The following is a 16,462-nucleotide window of genomic DNA, read 5'->3' as shown; positions in this document are numbered from 1 at the left end:
TATTGAGATAGACTACAGATCAGTAAGACTTTGCACATATCAAAAACCATAAGAAAATTGGAATTTACCCTCATTTCAAGCTGTTTGTTAGATTCATTTTCCGTGGCACTCACGTCTGCACAGTGTTGTGGGCTGGCGACATATTTTCCTACTACCTCACAACTGCTTAAAAACTTCTGAAGTTTCTGATGCACTTCCAATTTAGATTCTTCTTGAAAAGATACTATGACAGGCTATCAAACATGTCACTGCATAATGAATGCTTCCAGTACTTTCTCAACCATAAAAAACAGCAAATTGTAAGTTGAAGGGAGGCAGAAAACTTGCATTAAAACCACTCAGCACTCGCATTGTAGCCTTTGGTTCAGACTGCAAATTGCATATTCATATAAACTTAATACTAACAACTTACATGTACATAAGGAAGTCGAATTTACAAGCAGTTCAATGTAGACATACATGTATGCTACCCAAGAGGTAATGAACACACAAAAGGGGTAATTATTGCGGATATTTGCAATGCTTTATGCATAGATAAAACATCTCGACTTACATTTTTATTTGTTTAGTGTGTGTCTGGCTGTAACCTAATAGATAAAATAGATTTATTAAACTTTAGTAAAAGACTTAGCATATCAATAATAATTACTTTTTTGGTGCTACTTATAACTTACCGTTAAACTTTATTCACCATAACAAAGCGTTAATGCAAAAAAGCATAAACCCAAAACCTTTGTTGAACAAAGCTATTATGAATATGGTTCGTCTCTGTGATCTGAAATTTGTCTAGAACATAGTAGAGCAACAATTTGTTAGACCAATGAGTATATAAACGGTATCTTGAAATGCTGCACCCAAAAAACCACAACTTACCTATAACTGTGCATTTAAAAACTAATGTTTATAATATCTTTACAAAGTGAAGTGATATGATAAGGTCTAGTAGTAAACTAATTAAAGAAAAAGAAGTAAAAACTAATGAACACTTATTTCAGCAATTAAATAAACAGAACACTCCTTGTTGACTTATGTTCCTAATAAGATTGGATAGAGTCAAATTATATTTGCTAACACAAAAATGTAAGATTTGGTGTAACAAAATCTTGCTTTACCAAATTGGCCAAAATATACCAAATGTTGCCTTCCCTACCTGCTAAATATTACCTTATAGGGTTTAATATCTAGCAGGGAAGGCTAGATTCTGCAGTCCTTGTAGGAACTTTAAACTGTCGATTTTTTATCTATACAAAAAAGTACAAAAATTTATGCTCGTATTGATATAACCAACTTGATCTAAATCATTCTGCACAGATCATAGTTAGGCATCAAGTGCAACAATACATTTTACTAGATATGAACTTTTAATGAAAAGTGAATCGATTAAAGATGATCAGTAACTATTTAGTATCAAAACATTGACTTCATCGGGAAAAACATCTTTCATTACATGATTACCGTTCAACACTCTTTTAATCCTACTATTAGTAGCCTTCAAAATAGTTGAAATATCTTTCTGACCTATACTTACTATATTCATATGTGGTGTTACCCTATTTCTAATGACTCCTAAATGTTTTACCGTGAGACAGGGCATTAACTATAAAAAAGCACACGGCAAAGACGAGGAGAGACAGGCACAGATATTATACACATACTCAAGGTGCTGATTGTTTGGCGTAAATTAGGTAAAGGGTCAGATAAGATCCTTTACACAAGTGGCAGCAATGAGATCTGCTACATCTTTGCTTCACACCAAGCCAGAGAACCCCACTCAAGTTAGTTTTCTGCGGTGCAAAAAGTGGACAGTTGTTCATCTCCATTATCAAAAGCTGCCACCTCAAATTGTCATCCTGACTTGTTTCCTCTAGCTGGATAACTGTAGGCGGACTGATCTTAGATAATATGAAAAAAACTAGCTGTTTCTAGTTAATGTATTTTAAAAACAAATGCTACAAGTGTGTTGTAGCATTTGTTTATCTTTTATTCAAGCACAAAAAAAGTGAGCTGCAGTTGGCTTTATATTCTTTAAATTCTGCAGTTATTTTGCAGTTTGCATTCTGCAGTTAGCTTTAAATCTACAAAAGCTTTATATTCATTAGTAGAACTAAAAATCCTGAAGTTTTCTATTTTTCTTAGCATGTCGAAAAACATAAAGATCAGCAAGAATTAGAAAGTTCCGTAAATTTACTACCTGAATGCGGAATACTTGCAATTTGTAACTACTAATACTATTAGCTGACTACAGAATTGCTTGCCTGTTCATAATTACAGAAGTTTTGTCAAAAAGATCATTACCGACTTTAGTTTTTCTTCCACAATTTTGTCACTACCAAAAGATTCAGAGACACTTTTAGTCGACTTTCTTGTATTGACTATCTGTAAGTGCCAAATAATTATTTAAAGTAAATGTAATTTACAAAATACAGCATAATACTAAATCTCGTTTCAATAAAATGGAGTGCTGCAAATGCATAGTAGTCCAAGATTTTATCCTGACTCAATAGTTTTATACAACAGTCTTGTTACATTTACATATTTTTATTAACTTTTCTGTTTAAACTGTTTTTAATTTTAAACTGTTTGAAAAATGAAACCATCTAGTTGCATACCATGCAATGTTTTATGTTTCTTAAAATATTATCATCAAAAAAGAATGTTAGGTGTATTGTCATGACGTTGTGTATGACTACATTTTGCAGTGTTTTCTAATTTGTTGCAAGATGGGATCGGACTACTTTGTCTACTGTTAATTTCGAGAGACAAAGAAAAGACGCCATATTGATTTAACTCTACATTTACGTTAAACCTGTGCTAATACCATGCTGTAATGTGGAATATTGACTTGGTGTGATCCTCGACATGTTCTTGAGTCTATTTCAACTTATCTGGACCACTGCTGCTATCATCCAATAAACAGCCACAATGGCATAAAAAGCCTTCCGTTTAACAACTTGTTAATCTGAAACATCGCAGTGAGTAGTATACAGAGCAATTGGTGCTTTGTAAATTAGTGGTCCAGTTTACTCACACCAAAGCAATTAATGGAAATAACGTTCTGAGTTCAAAAGGGTCTGTATAAAATTTAGAATTGCCAAAAAAAAGCTTATCAAAATTGTTCAATGCTCAATGGATACACAAGAGTACTTTATAGAGTGGGCCCTGACTCGGTTTTTAGAAAGGAGCAGATATTTACTAAAATTAATATATCTGTCTCAGTGTCCAAAATACACACTGAAGGCCTACTTGGCCTACTTTCATAATTGACTTTGGGCTCAAAAAGAATTTTTTGAAAATCATTATTTATTAAAGAATATAATATTTTTTTGTCATTGTTCATCACAATCATTATGTTTTAGAATAGTTATTTAATAGAAGCATTTATTTTAAGCATAACGCAATTTCAGTTGATTTATTACCATCAAAGCACAAACAGATTTGAAGGAAGTCTTAGTGATATCACTCAATAGAAATATGCGTATAAGAAATATAACCCATCCATATGAAATTTGCGTTCAAATCTAATGCTGTTGGTCTTAAAACATCTAACATAAAATATTCAAACTTTGTGCTTATTTGAATCAATTGGGAATAAAATAAAAGTCATGAAAAGATAATGAAGCCAGAACAATAAAAGCGCGCACAAAATATTATATACTATCAATGATGTTGAAGTACTGTCTTACTTCATCAGCCAGCATCAGAAGATTATCTGAAGTTTGAGTACTCTCCAAAGGCATGGAGATAATCAATGAGTACTTTATATAACAATTCATACTGATCCTGTAAAATATACAAAAATATTGATAGTCAGTCATTTATTTTAGTCATTAGTTCAGCAAGGGTGGCTAGGCTAGAAGAGATCGAGCAAAACTTCCAAATAGTATTATTTCTTAGCAACATAAAGACAATGGTATTTTATGTTTGTACAAATAATGGATTGATAACACCACATATAATAGTAGAAACAATAAGTACAGGGCTAAAATATCAAACATATGTTTATATGAGCAAGTCGGTATTTTAGAGAAGTTTAAAAGAAACGAGAGTCTAGAAATGAGAATGTTAGAAGTGATGATGTAAGACAAGCGAATGTGCAAAAAACTATTAAAAGTGACAATGATGCAAGTTTACCAAACTGATGTAGAAAAACGATACATTAGTCAAACCCTAATTTACTTACTTATTATATGATAAATATGTACACTATGTTTAGAAAGCAGTTTAAGTTATTTTGTTGTTAAAATATCGCCAATAACTATACTTAAAAAATTTTTTAACTTAGCAGATTTTTATTTACATGTATTTAGTGGAGAAGCTGGTTTCCAACAGGCATGAAAAATTACTGCGGAACATAATTTTGTTTTCATGAGCAAGAGACTAGTCTATGAATTACGAACATGTGAATGGTGAAAAATAGTGTGGAAAGAAGAGTGTTACAAGTGTAGGAAAAAACATAGACTAGTTAAAACAAGCTTTATAGGAAATTACTAACAATGGTAGAGATGAACTGAGGTCGTCTCAGTTGGGCCATAACAGTCGGGGTGTAGACATCAACCATCTGCTCTGTCTTTAGTTGCTCTATAGCATTGTGGGCGCAGATAAAAAGTCTAGACTTGGTGCTACCATCCCTGACAGTGGCAAAATATTTGTATCAGCTGCTGGAATACTTATTGGTATAATGTGCGGTGAGTTGCCAGCACCAATGAAAATTTTAAAAACATAAGAAGTATAATATAATTCGCAATGATAAACTATAAATTATTGGAAGCTGAAAAGTAACTAAAATATCATGATGACTCAAAAATAAATATTGAAAATATGAAATTTCCAAACCAAAATTTATATGCAAAAATACTTACAAGCAGGTGGCGCACATTCTCTTACACATCAGCTCTTGCTGTACTCTTGAAGTTGTCTCTTGCAAGGAGAGAATCGCATCAGCCGTAGGAAGTGACTCAGAGCTTTGTTCGTTTACTATGATCACTCGGACTTGCATACTGGTCTATCAATCAATCAATCAATCAATCAATCAATCAATCAATCAATGTAACTTGCTCAGCATAAATTTAACCAGTTTACACTAACAATTGTTTACGTTCACAAATAATAAATTTTTCAATGGCTATTTTTCCAAAACAATTTTATTCCAGTAAGTTGCTGGATCACCGTAACTTGGCAATTACTTAAAAGAAACGAAAAAACAACCTATAATTGAATCAAGTTTTGTATTAAAATTTATTCCTGATAGAAACTAAGAGCACAAAATACCAAATATGAGCAAGAGTAGGCAGAGCATACAGTATGTATGACAGAGTGAAGTTGAATTGAATGAGTGGATAAGAACCTGTTTTGTTGTTAGGCAAAGATCAACTAGGTTGACTGCACTTCCTTCAGTTGTGTTTTCTCTTCTTATCACAAAATCATTGATTTCAAGAGAAGTTGAATCTTTCATTGGATAAAAAGCAATCTAGAAATAAAGATATTAGAGTAATTTTAAACGGATATAAAACATTGCATATGCATTCACTTGCAGTGGTTTTATGAATACCAATGCAAGTAAATGCACTGGTATTCATAATTTTTTTTTAAATGTTCATGAATGATATATACTCATAAATAGCAAATTGCCATATATTTTGTGCTAAACAAAAAAACGCACTGGCCAGTTTTGTGCTAATGCTCAGAGCTGCATGACAATATGCGGGTGCTAAATAAGCGACATTGTTACGCTTAACCAAGAGGAAAGTTAAATAGTTCACCAGCCGTTCAAGCATAATTTCTTTTAAACTAAAATTATTGATTTAGAGAAGTCAGTAGGCTTGATCTTGTTGCACTCACCGGGCTGGACTCAAGTTGTATAATGATTGGAATGTCTTTTTCAATCATCAACTGCCAGAAGTCAGCAAGAGTCTTAGCTAGTGGTAGCTGAGTGGCTATCCACTCTTTTTTGTCTCTGTAGCCCTAAAATAAATGGATTGTAAGCTGAAATATATTTTTACCTTAACAATTGTGGTATTAACTCCTGGACTGCCACAATAATTGCAACGCTAAAAAGATGTGAAGATGTAAGGAACTGGCACTAAAAGGTTAATCAAGAGAAATTTTTAAATATGCTGGGGAAATTTGAGAACATTAAGGATTCAGCTTTTTTAGCATTTGTGACATTCTCCTGTTATGCAAATTATGCAAAAGAAACAGAAGTTAGTTTAAATTTTGGCAAATCCTGTATAGTTTAGTCAAAAGCTGATACCTGAGTTGAATTGTAATTAACAATACTGCCACAAAACTCCTGATTCAAGATGCGCTTAACCAATGTACTCACATCAACAAATACAGCATTGATGTAGTTTCCATTTGCTCCATTTGTGAGGAATGGCATTGAGCTCTCAGCTAAAACAATTAAAAAAGCTCGCAACAGACCAAAGAAACCAGTGCGGATATAGCATGTGTGCTTGTAAGCGTTGTGAAACAAGTTGCTAGTGCGGGTGTCACAGATACATACATGGGAGTATCTCATGAAATCGATTCTTATGGTGATTTGCAGGGTCCTTTCCTGGAAGAAAAGAGTGCTCAACAGAACCAGTTCTTTCCCTTGCATGCTGTAATGTAAATATACTAAATGATAACAGTGCTCAGAAATAGTGTGGTATTGGAGCTTTAAGATTAAAAAAACAACTTGTCTCAGAGTAATTCTTCCAAGTAAATTCTGCAAAACTATAATGTTTTTGGTATTATTCTTACTTTTCTGCAAATTAGAAGCAACTGTTGACAGACTTTTTCAAAGATATGTTCAAGAGAAGTTTCACATACTTTACATATCCATGGCAATGTATAACCTCTCTTGGTGCCTTATCAATAGTTTCATATAATTCTACAGTTTTGACCTCCTGCTCCAAATACTGTTTCTGCAAAGATTTACAGACCTGGAACTCAGCTGAGATGAGGTCAACATCACTTCGTGGTTGTTGCACGTGCTTTGCCATTCTAGCTTCTACGTCTGTTGGTTGGCAGCTAAACTTTGCAGTTGATAGTGACTCATAGAGAGCATCATGTAGCAGTTCATATTGTTCCTGCAGTGTTTAGATATGAACAATGAATTACTGCATCTTTGAAAACAGTTAAATAAATAACTAAAACTAAATATTTCTTCTATCAACTCAACTCATTGATAACAATGGAAGCAATAGTTTCATCTTGAATCGCTTGATACGTTGGGTTAAACAAATTCATTGCTAAGCCATGAAATAATCTTGAAATGTAAACTGCTACCTTTCATGGGTCATAGAAAACTAACAAAAAATTTAAGATAACTGAAATGTATTGAAGAGTTGTGTGCCCAACATTGATTTAACAAAAAATTGAACTCGGCTGTACATGTGATTGCCAGGTCAACAAAATGTTTTTTTGTTTTTTTCAGACATTTAATGAAGGATTGCTCAATTTTCATTGTTTTAAAATAAATAAGCATTGTACCTACCACAGTTTGTATCATGCAAGGCCTTCTTGTTCTCATTTCACTCACACACTCAAAAGCATCTACAACTCCTTCTGCTGCTGCCTGGCCAAGTAGGTAGTCAAGAGCAACGTAAGTTCCAGTTCTCCCAACACCAGCACTAAAACACATGTGAGTAGGAATTTTTAAATGGTGCCAACTCTTATTCAGCAATTTGGTTGTAGGCATAAATACAAACTTGCAAGTTTCATCTATTGTTTCATCTACAAGTTTCACACTTGTTTATAGATGGATTCTATATTTAAAAATGACTAATATTCAGTACAACAATGTTTGAGATGGCTTCTAAGTTTAAAGCAAGAGGTTTCATGACAGTCATTGAATGCCTTTATTACCTAAAAATGCTCTTAAATCATTCGGCAATAGATGTTCGAGTTGCTAATTAGAAAGTTAATAATAAACTTTTGACATAGTAAACTTTGAACTTTTCCTAACAAGAGAAGCTTTTAATATCATGGAACATTTTTTTGTTGTACTAAAGTTTAGTCTGCAATATTATTAGTAGATGATTAGTTGATAGCATGTGGCCTACTCTTCTAATGCTCATGAGTTCAGAACACAAGGAAACAATACTTTAATATCCATTAATTACCGCTCAAATCATGTTTTCTGTTAGATGGTGTCAAACTCAATAACAAGATCCAAGATTTAGATTGTAGTAAATTGTATGCAGAAACATAATGTGATACTTTATGAAACCACATTATAGTTTACTATGATGCAGTAGATAACAACTTGCTTTAGTATAGTACAATGTATTACAATTAAAAACATAGCTGCTTAATTTTGGTGAGTTTGTGCAAAGTCAGATAGTTATACTAAAAAATGCGGTCAGCAAAGCTGCTCTTTGCCAACATAGGCTTCGTGAACCATTTGATTTGTTTTCTTGTAAAGCATTTTAGTATTGTGAAATAAAAAGATTTTAATGTGGCAGGCTGTTTTTCCTGCCACATTAGCAAACGACAAAACAAACTTTCACAAGCCTACTATTGGGAGACTAGAAGCTAAGTATGGTTGAACTCAGTTTTGTTTGTCGAAAACTTGAGGTATTTTGAGAGTTTGCAACTAAACAAATAAGCACATTCATTGTTTTATGAATTTTATGAATGCCATTGTTTTATGAATTTTAAAATCTACATGTAAATGTAACTCTAGTTATTTTAAGGCCTAAAGGCATTGCTGCTTTTATTGTCACAGCTACTAAAAGTACTCAATGAATCAGTAAATTGTCAAAGTAAATAACATATCTAACTTAGTCATAGTTTTTAAAGGAGTTTAGTCCTTTTCAAAACCAACAAGATAGTTTTGGGACAGTGGCATTTTGGTTTTTGAACATAATCCGTTTTTAGAAAAATCCGTTCAAAAACCGAGTGGTTCAAGAACCGAAACATTTATTCTCATTGGTGTTAATATATAGAACTTTTAATCCATTCCAAGCCGAGATAACAACTTCTCTACAGTATTTTTTTTAACCTTTTACACCATAAAAATTACTGTATACTACATACTATTAATAAAAACGGTTAGATATAGATCATGTTGACTTTAAATAAAATATTTTCTATCTATGATGATAAGAAAAAACTAAAAGTAAACATTTGATATTTTTACTGATTACTGTTATGATATTCGAAACATTGAAAACATTCTGGGTTAAGATACAATACAAAAAGTTGCAGAAATTAACAACGAAACAGCAAAAAACACACCAGGTAAGTTACATCAAAGAATGTGTAAAAAAAGTATAAACACCAATGAATTTTTTACTTTACGACTTTAAAGGAGAATCCTCTTCCAAAACAATAAATGGTAACTCAACTAGAGGTGTTGTCTCTAGCAAACCTTTTCGGTGGGGGACGTCGTCCAAGATGGATCTTTCCTTTTTGCAAAGAGTTTATGAAGCATATGAACTAAATAAAGAACTTGCTTCTTTTTTTGTTTACCATGATCGTTTCTTGTTTCTCGTTTATTTCCATGTTGCTTTCAGAGTTTATTTTCGAGATCTGAGACAAACAAATCTCCATTTACTTTGATCGAAAAACGAATTTGTTTAGAACGAAAGTTTTTGATATTCAAGATTCTATGTTATATGTTATGGATAAATTTGACACAAACTATTTTGAAAGGTGTTTTTTATTGGAACAACAAAGTCATTATTTTTGGTAACCAAAACATTTTGAATTATAGATAATTATTATAGAAACAAATAGATAAACAAAAATGCTCCATAAAGCTTGTATAATAGTAATTTGAGGCAATAAGTTAGGAATTTCTTAAGCTTTTGTTTACGTTAAAATGTTACTGATAGTTGCAAGGCGCTACAATATATTTGCATGTTCACATAGGTGCTGTGCTTCTCCTTGTGAATAAAATCTTACCTGCAGTGGACAAGCAAAGGCTGCGTTTCTCTGTAACTAATCCTAGTTCTGATGAGCCGGTGAAATGAAACAAACATTTCAATATCAGGAACACCGTGATCAGGCCATGACAAGTAGTTGAAGTGATTGATGGTTCTCCTTTCTCCATCCTAATATAGAAAACTGGCTATATAAAAAATGAACCGTGTTTGCACAACAGAAGGTGGTATTTTTATTAGCGTTTCTATTCCTTACTATAAATCCACAGTTTACTAAAAGAAAAAGATAATATTTTAATGTATCCACTAAGAATACAGTTCTACTTAGACATAAAAATATCATACCATTCTGCAATACAGTGCTGCGTAATAAGATAAAATGTTCTCTTTGTTTACTAGACAGAAAACTATTTGCAAATGGATATCTGATCACTCCATTGTATAAGGCTTTAAGAGTTTTTACTATATTGAACTATTCCAGTGTCTCAAAGAACAAAGTAGAATATAACACATACAAATGTAAAGTTCAGTAAAATAAAAGTTTTGCAAATTCAGGCAAATACTAGACTAAGTATTCAGGACTTTATATTTGATAATTAGCAGATAAAACTCACCTTAGCAATCTCTAAATGACTCATTGAGAATTCAGCATACAAATTCACACTCTTTAGAGAAACATAAAATTCACCAAATACTTTGGCAACTCCTACTTCTAGCGGCCAGTACTGCATACACTTTTTCTGAAAATGGAAAAGAAATTGATTTTCACTTAACAAGTCGCTGTCTCAGTTCTCAAATCAGCAAAAACGAAACTGAAAAAACATTGAGATAATTGCATTTTCAGGTGTTTATAGGGTTGAAAATATCGCGACATTTTTTTGCCAAGGTTTTGTTTTTTTCTGAAATCTCAGTCATACAAATCAGCTAAATGAGTTTACTTTGCAATGTCATTAGAGCTCAAACCAGTCGACTAATTTTTCAATACAGACTATATGCTGGGTGTCCGTAAAGTCCTGATGGAACTTAATAAATTCATTACTAAGCCGTTTGAGATATGTTAATCAGATTTGTTTTATTCGTATCAATGATTAGTAAAGTTTTTTTGTGTGAGGAAATTCCCTTTTCCTTTGCAGTCTTGGTTTCATACAATTGAAATTGCATATAGTGTATGGTGAAACTGCTTCATTGCAGGTACCCAACTCACAACTCACAACTCACCACTACTTCGTTGCAAGACTTGAACAAGCATGGAGGTTGCAAATAAGAAGCAAAAAAAAATTGTATTGAAAAAAGTGAAGTTTTAAACCAGACATCTAAGTAAGTAGGTTTAGTCCATTAAACAATATTATTTAAAAAACTGAACCTAAACTTTCACAGCATTTTTTGTCATCAATAATTAATCTTGTTTTTGAATACCGCAAAATGGTGCTCGTATTATTATCAGTTCTCCTTCTTTAAATATACCATTAAATATAGTATGTTGGAGCAAACCTTGCAACGATGTTGATACTAACACAACAAAAATAATTTCATGTTATTCGCCACCTACTCAATATAAAACCAAACAAAAAAACTATGGAAGTCACCCTTTGGAAAAAAAACGTCAAAATGTATAGTGAAATGACAAAAACAGGCTATTATAATCTGGTACGCTACACCAAAGTGAAGAAGCTTGTTTACCACGCAGCTAGACCTCAAAATGTTTCTCATCGTGAGCGCATGAACAAGCCTAGTCTAAAACTGGATTCTGTTATAAGTAAAACCCTGTCAAGAGGATCCTCATCTGAGATCAGATTAGCCAATGCTCCAGAAGGCAAAACGGGTGATAACGTTAACTGAAGCAAAAGCGAAAGACCTTGAGTCAATGCTTTCTTTTTTTGGCAGAAATAGACAAATCATACGTGAACTCGCTTCTAAAAAAGACTAAGGTTACCATCATAAATTTCAGCTTAAGTACCTCAATTTTGTAAAACTATCTGGTTGTTCATTTAGAGAAAGCAAATACAGTATTTGTAAACTATTATATAGGACCTATTGTGAACCAATGTGATTCTATGGGCTTGTGCATCCTCAGACGCATTGTTATTATACATCAATACCAGTTGGCTGCTTTGTGCTCTAACTTCTAAACTAGTTTTTAAACAAACCAGTCAACTGAAACTATGAATATGGATATTGTTTACTGGAACTTGAAATTTATAATATTAAAATGAAATTACAGAAGACAAAATGTTTTAATCAATTTTTTGAATTTTACTTTGTGTCCCACATGTCTGGTTTGAGAACTCAGACAGCAAAGTGCTGACATATTCTACCTCTGGTGTACGGTGCGCCCTCAGGCTACGCTGTACCTAATATATGACTATTTTGTTTTACGTAGTAGAACATGATGGCTGTCTGTTTTAGCAGACAAATCCTATTTCGCCATACTATTTCATCAGATTTTTGCTTAAAATTTAACTATGATTGAAATGACAAATATGCCAATATGCTGTTCACCGAAAACCTTCTCAAAATGACTGAAACATAAACAACCGCCATTTTCCAGTTTCGCATTCTTTTTTGTGAAAGTGGTTACTTTTTCTCTATCGAACTGGTAGCTGAGTCGGAATTACAATCTCTTCGAATTGACAACCAGGAATCAGACAACTTCTATTAGCCTGCTAACAAAACCCATTTCAATGTGTATTAATTTTTTCAAATGTACGGTAAAATAATTAGTAGGCCTACTGAAACATTTTTGTTTCCTTTTTAATTTACTAACTACATGTAACAATTCAATATATGTCACTCCAAAGATGCACCGAATAAAGTTTAATTGTTCTTTTTGATGGCCATTAAATGTTCAAGTGTGCAAAAAGCCATTTTCCAAAACAGCATCACTTGGGTTTTATGGTACAGTTACAGTAGGTTACAAAAAGTTTCAATTAGGTCGACTGAAAACTATAGTGAATATAAAGCCAGAAAGTTATGGGTGATAACATTTTGGGCTGTGACAAAAATTAATGCTTCGTTCAGTAAAATACATATTAGAGCTTTGTATCCCCCACTATACAACATATTCAATCTATAATGCCAATCCTGGAATGAAGTAAAGTCCAATGCCGAGGATATTATGTACTTTAATTCATTAAGGTAAGTGAAGTTAAGTGCATGTCTACAGACTGACACAAACACTGATAACAGTACCTTAGTGTTCTCAATGGCTCTTGTAACCATGACAATAGCACTTGGCCTCTGCTCCCAGATCATCAACCAAAAGTCTGCTACTGTTTCATCTGTAAATGGGCCTGAATAAAGTAGCAGATATTATGTAAGTTTGCGATATTCAATAATATGGGGTATTGGGCTTCTTTGACATTGACATCCATCTGTACTAATAAAAGATAAAAGTTTGAGATGGATACATTGCTAAACATTTTATTGAACTGTTTTACATATTGGAGCTAAATATTGTTGTGGAATGTGATCCACTGAGAGCTGAGCTTAGGGCTGAGCTAAGCCGAGCAGGGCTGTGCTCAGTCAGGCAGAATAATGAGGTCAGAGTTCAGCTAAGCCAAACCAAGCCAGAGCCGTGCCGAGTCAAGACTGAGCCGAGCCGTGCCGGGTTAGGCCAAGTAGAACGGAGGCAGAGCTTACTAGCTATATAAGCTTAAACATTTGTGTAGAAGAGCAGAGCTTTTATGGGACGATTCCTTGCCTGTTACTTGATCATTCTGGTACAACTTATGAACTAAACGGAAATATATGTATAAACTCATGCACCAAGTCTTGTACTAGTGGATGAAAAGTGAAGGTCGCACAAAACATTTACACTGGTGGCAGCAGTGGGATCGCTGACGATCCCAAGAACTCCACCACAGGTCTCGCATCAGGATCACTAAACACTGGGAAGATCACTGGACTCTGGAGGAACTGGGCTGCCTGACAAACGGCGACACCGCTCCTACTGGAAGAACCTCCTGACAACAGGAAGAAACACAGAGAGCTGTGGAAAGCCCTGCGGTATCAGACCCAGTATATGTACTGCTGCAAGAGCAGAAACCTACTAAAGACTCCAACAGGACTTACCTGAGGAGGCTACAGGCTCCTACTGGAAGAACTTCCCACGGGAAGAAACCCAGAGAGCTGCAGAAAGCCCTGCAGTATCGAACACAGTATATGTACTGCTCCAAGAGTAAAAACCTACGAAAGGCTTCAACAGGACTTACATGAGGGGGCAGCGCACTCCTACTAGAATAACTTCTTATGGGAACAAACCCAGAGAGAGCTGCGAAATGCCCTGCAGTATCGGACACAGTAGGTGTACTGCTCCAGGAGCAGAAACCTACTAAAGGCTCCGACAGGACTTGCATGAGGAGGCAGCAAACCCCTACTGAAATAAATTCCTATAAGAAGAAACCCGAAAAGGAGCCGATGGCTACGGACCCAATAGAGGCACTGCACTGGGGAGAGCAGAAACTTACTGAAAGCCAGACATGGCCAATAGGAGAGCAAGAAGTGCTGATCAGGGAGCCGACCGAACAGTCGAGGCACTAAAACGGATACTACTGATGCCCAGGGCTCAGGAACCGGCACCACGTTTTAGGATTCACCAGTACACTGGAAAGGAAGATGGGAAGTACTCATTGCTCGCTTCACGGAGGTAGCCAATGGCAACCAGTGGGCGGAAAGAGCAACCTTATTGCACCTCCGGGAAGCACTTGGTGAACAGGCTGAAGACTGCGAACAGGCTGAGAACCAGGAGGCCATTTCATTGCCCTACAGGTAAAATTCAGGCTATCCGCCAGGTAGGCGCTAAGCCAGCTCAACGCCCCTAGATGAGAGGAAAGGAAGTCACTTCAGGAGCATGCTATGGAGGTCGAGAGGTCGGTACACATTGCGTAAGGGGACCTGCCGAATCGACACCACAATAGTATGACTATAGAAACCTTCTGCAGCTCACTAAGGGACTCTGCCCTGCAGCAACATTTGTTGGCCGTACACACGCTCACGCTAGCTGACACTGTACAAGCCGGAAACGACTACCTCCAATACAAAGGAGGCGAGCATAAATCCATTGGATCTTCGGTACGAGCCCTGGAGGGAGAAACCTCCAATGAGATGAACTTGGCCAAAGCCGATGCGGTAGGACGACTAGCCCGGCTGGCCCAAACTCTCACAGACCAGGTGTAATGGCTCCAGGGGCAAGTTTGCACTCCAACCGAGAGGAGAAACCGGCCAACTACACTTTGCTGGGGATGTGGGCGACCGGAGCATGTACAAAAAAATGCCCTCGCTACACCAAACCGGCTTCGGGAAATGAAGAGCGACCACAGCAGTAGCTCCGACTACTGGCTTTACCAAGGCCAAACTACCCAGGAAACACAATAGGACTACTTGGTATTCAGTGACAGCCGACAGTTGGTCTCAACCAGCAAGGACTAGGCCAAGAAATATTCGTGCACAGGAAAGGCCTGTGGAGACACGAAACCCCTACCAGTCTTTGAGTGAGGCCAATCTGGACATTCCCACTGTCTTGGATACCGTCTGTGCTTCTCCATGAGAATGGCAGGGACGTAGCCCAAAACAAAGGAGGGTGACCCCCAAAATCCCCTCCACACAAGACAGCGAGAACCACCCCCACTGGACCGGATGGTTGGAAGCCTGCCTGCAGAAAAAAGGTCGGCCCCGCCGCCTTTGATGGCAATCACAGGAGCCGCTGATCTACCCCAGACGTGAGATGGCCCGAGGGACCGACCCGCCCTACAACAGAAAAGAAAGCTCCCAGGCCTTCCAGAAGATGTCTTGGAAGACACCACTAGGGCGTAACCCCTCAGCTGACCTCACTCCACTACCTTTTTTCTTCCCAGGAAAAGTGGAGGGGCAACCAACCAGTTTTTATGGACACAGAATGTATCAAAAACCTGATCGATAAGCAGGTCGTTGACTGATTGCCAAGAGTGCTACGGGACCAACTTGAGGAGAGGGACAGTCATGGAATATTGGCTGATGGAACACGGCTCTCCTTCTATGGAATAATCCGTCTGGCCATCAGCCTGAAGGATGTAAAAACAGAGAAAGTCTTTGTGGTTAGCCGTCTGAGCGAGGATGCCATATTCGGAATGCCATTATTCATGGCCAATCAGTGCTCTCTTGGATTTGAGCAGCCGGTGGTCCGAGCGGATGGCAGAGAGCTAGTCTGCACGGATCGACCTGGACGGCTGCTACAGAGCAAGGTACAGGTGATAATGAGGGTAGTGGTTGCCGCCCGGACAGAGATGGAGATACACTGTTGCATCACCACACAAAATCACTGCCCCATGGGACTGATCGAAGGATTTCCCAACGAACCTCTGGTAGCAAATAGCCTGAATCAGCCGAGACCCAAGGGCCAGGTCATCACCCGCTGCATGATTGCTGCAGAGCGGCCATTGACTTTCCGGTCAAGAGCCACTATCGGCACTTACAAGGGAGTGGCAACCCCGCAGGTCAAAGAGGATGATACCTTAGTGTGTGATGCCAGTCTGACTTTAATCATTGCTTGCCAGCCCATCTCGATGAATTGTTCCAGGCGACCCGGCAAAACTCTAAGAGGTGGGTCAAACGGCGAA

The 16,462-nt window shown here is 36.4% G+C and overlaps 1 protein-coding gene across 1 annotated transcript; it reads right to left on the bottom strand.

The window, feature by feature from the left end:
• Window positions 1-3,705: 3,705 nt before the first annotated feature.
• On the bottom strand, window positions 3,706-14,224 carry LOC137404741 (receptor-type tyrosine-protein phosphatase epsilon-like). Its single transcript, XM_068090974.1, has 11 exons — window positions 14,130-14,224; window positions 13,941-14,009; window positions 13,684-13,869; window positions 7,478-7,613; window positions 6,924-7,070; window positions 6,503-6,599; window positions 6,323-6,390; window positions 5,839-5,961; window positions 4,860-5,002; window positions 4,493-4,628; window positions 3,706-3,780 (listed from the first exon to the last, which is right to left on the bottom strand). Exons 1-11 carry the CDS (start codon window positions 14,222-14,224, stop codon window positions 3,706-3,708), a joined length of 1,275 nt encoding a protein of 424 aa, XP_067947075.1.
• Window positions 14,225-16,462: the final 2,238 nt, after the last annotated feature.

Source organism: Watersipora subatra, chromosome 9, assembly GCF_963576615.1.
Source record: "Watersipora subatra chromosome 9, tzWatSuba1.1, whole genome shotgun sequence".
Classification (NCBI taxonomy): domain Eukaryota; kingdom Metazoa; phylum Bryozoa; class Gymnolaemata; order Cheilostomatida; family Watersiporidae; genus Watersipora; species Watersipora subatra.
This window is presented reverse-complemented; position numbering and strand designations above follow the sequence as displayed.

Bases quoted from the DNA above. Each gene is read 5' to 3' on its own strand.
- LOC137404741 (XM_068090974.1), bottom strand. From the start codon at position 14,224: ATGCAAGTCCTGTCGGAGCCTTTAGTAGGTTTCTGCTCCTGGAGCAGT. The intron at 14,010-14,129 runs GTTTGTTCCCAT...TCGATACTGCAG, and splicing joins CATTTCGCAGCTCTCTCTGG to GGCTTTCTGCAGCTCTCTGG. The intron at 4,629-4,859 runs GTAAGTATTTTT...TGCCACTGTCAG, and splicing joins AGAATGTGCGCCACCTGCTT to GGATGGTAGCACCAAGTCTA.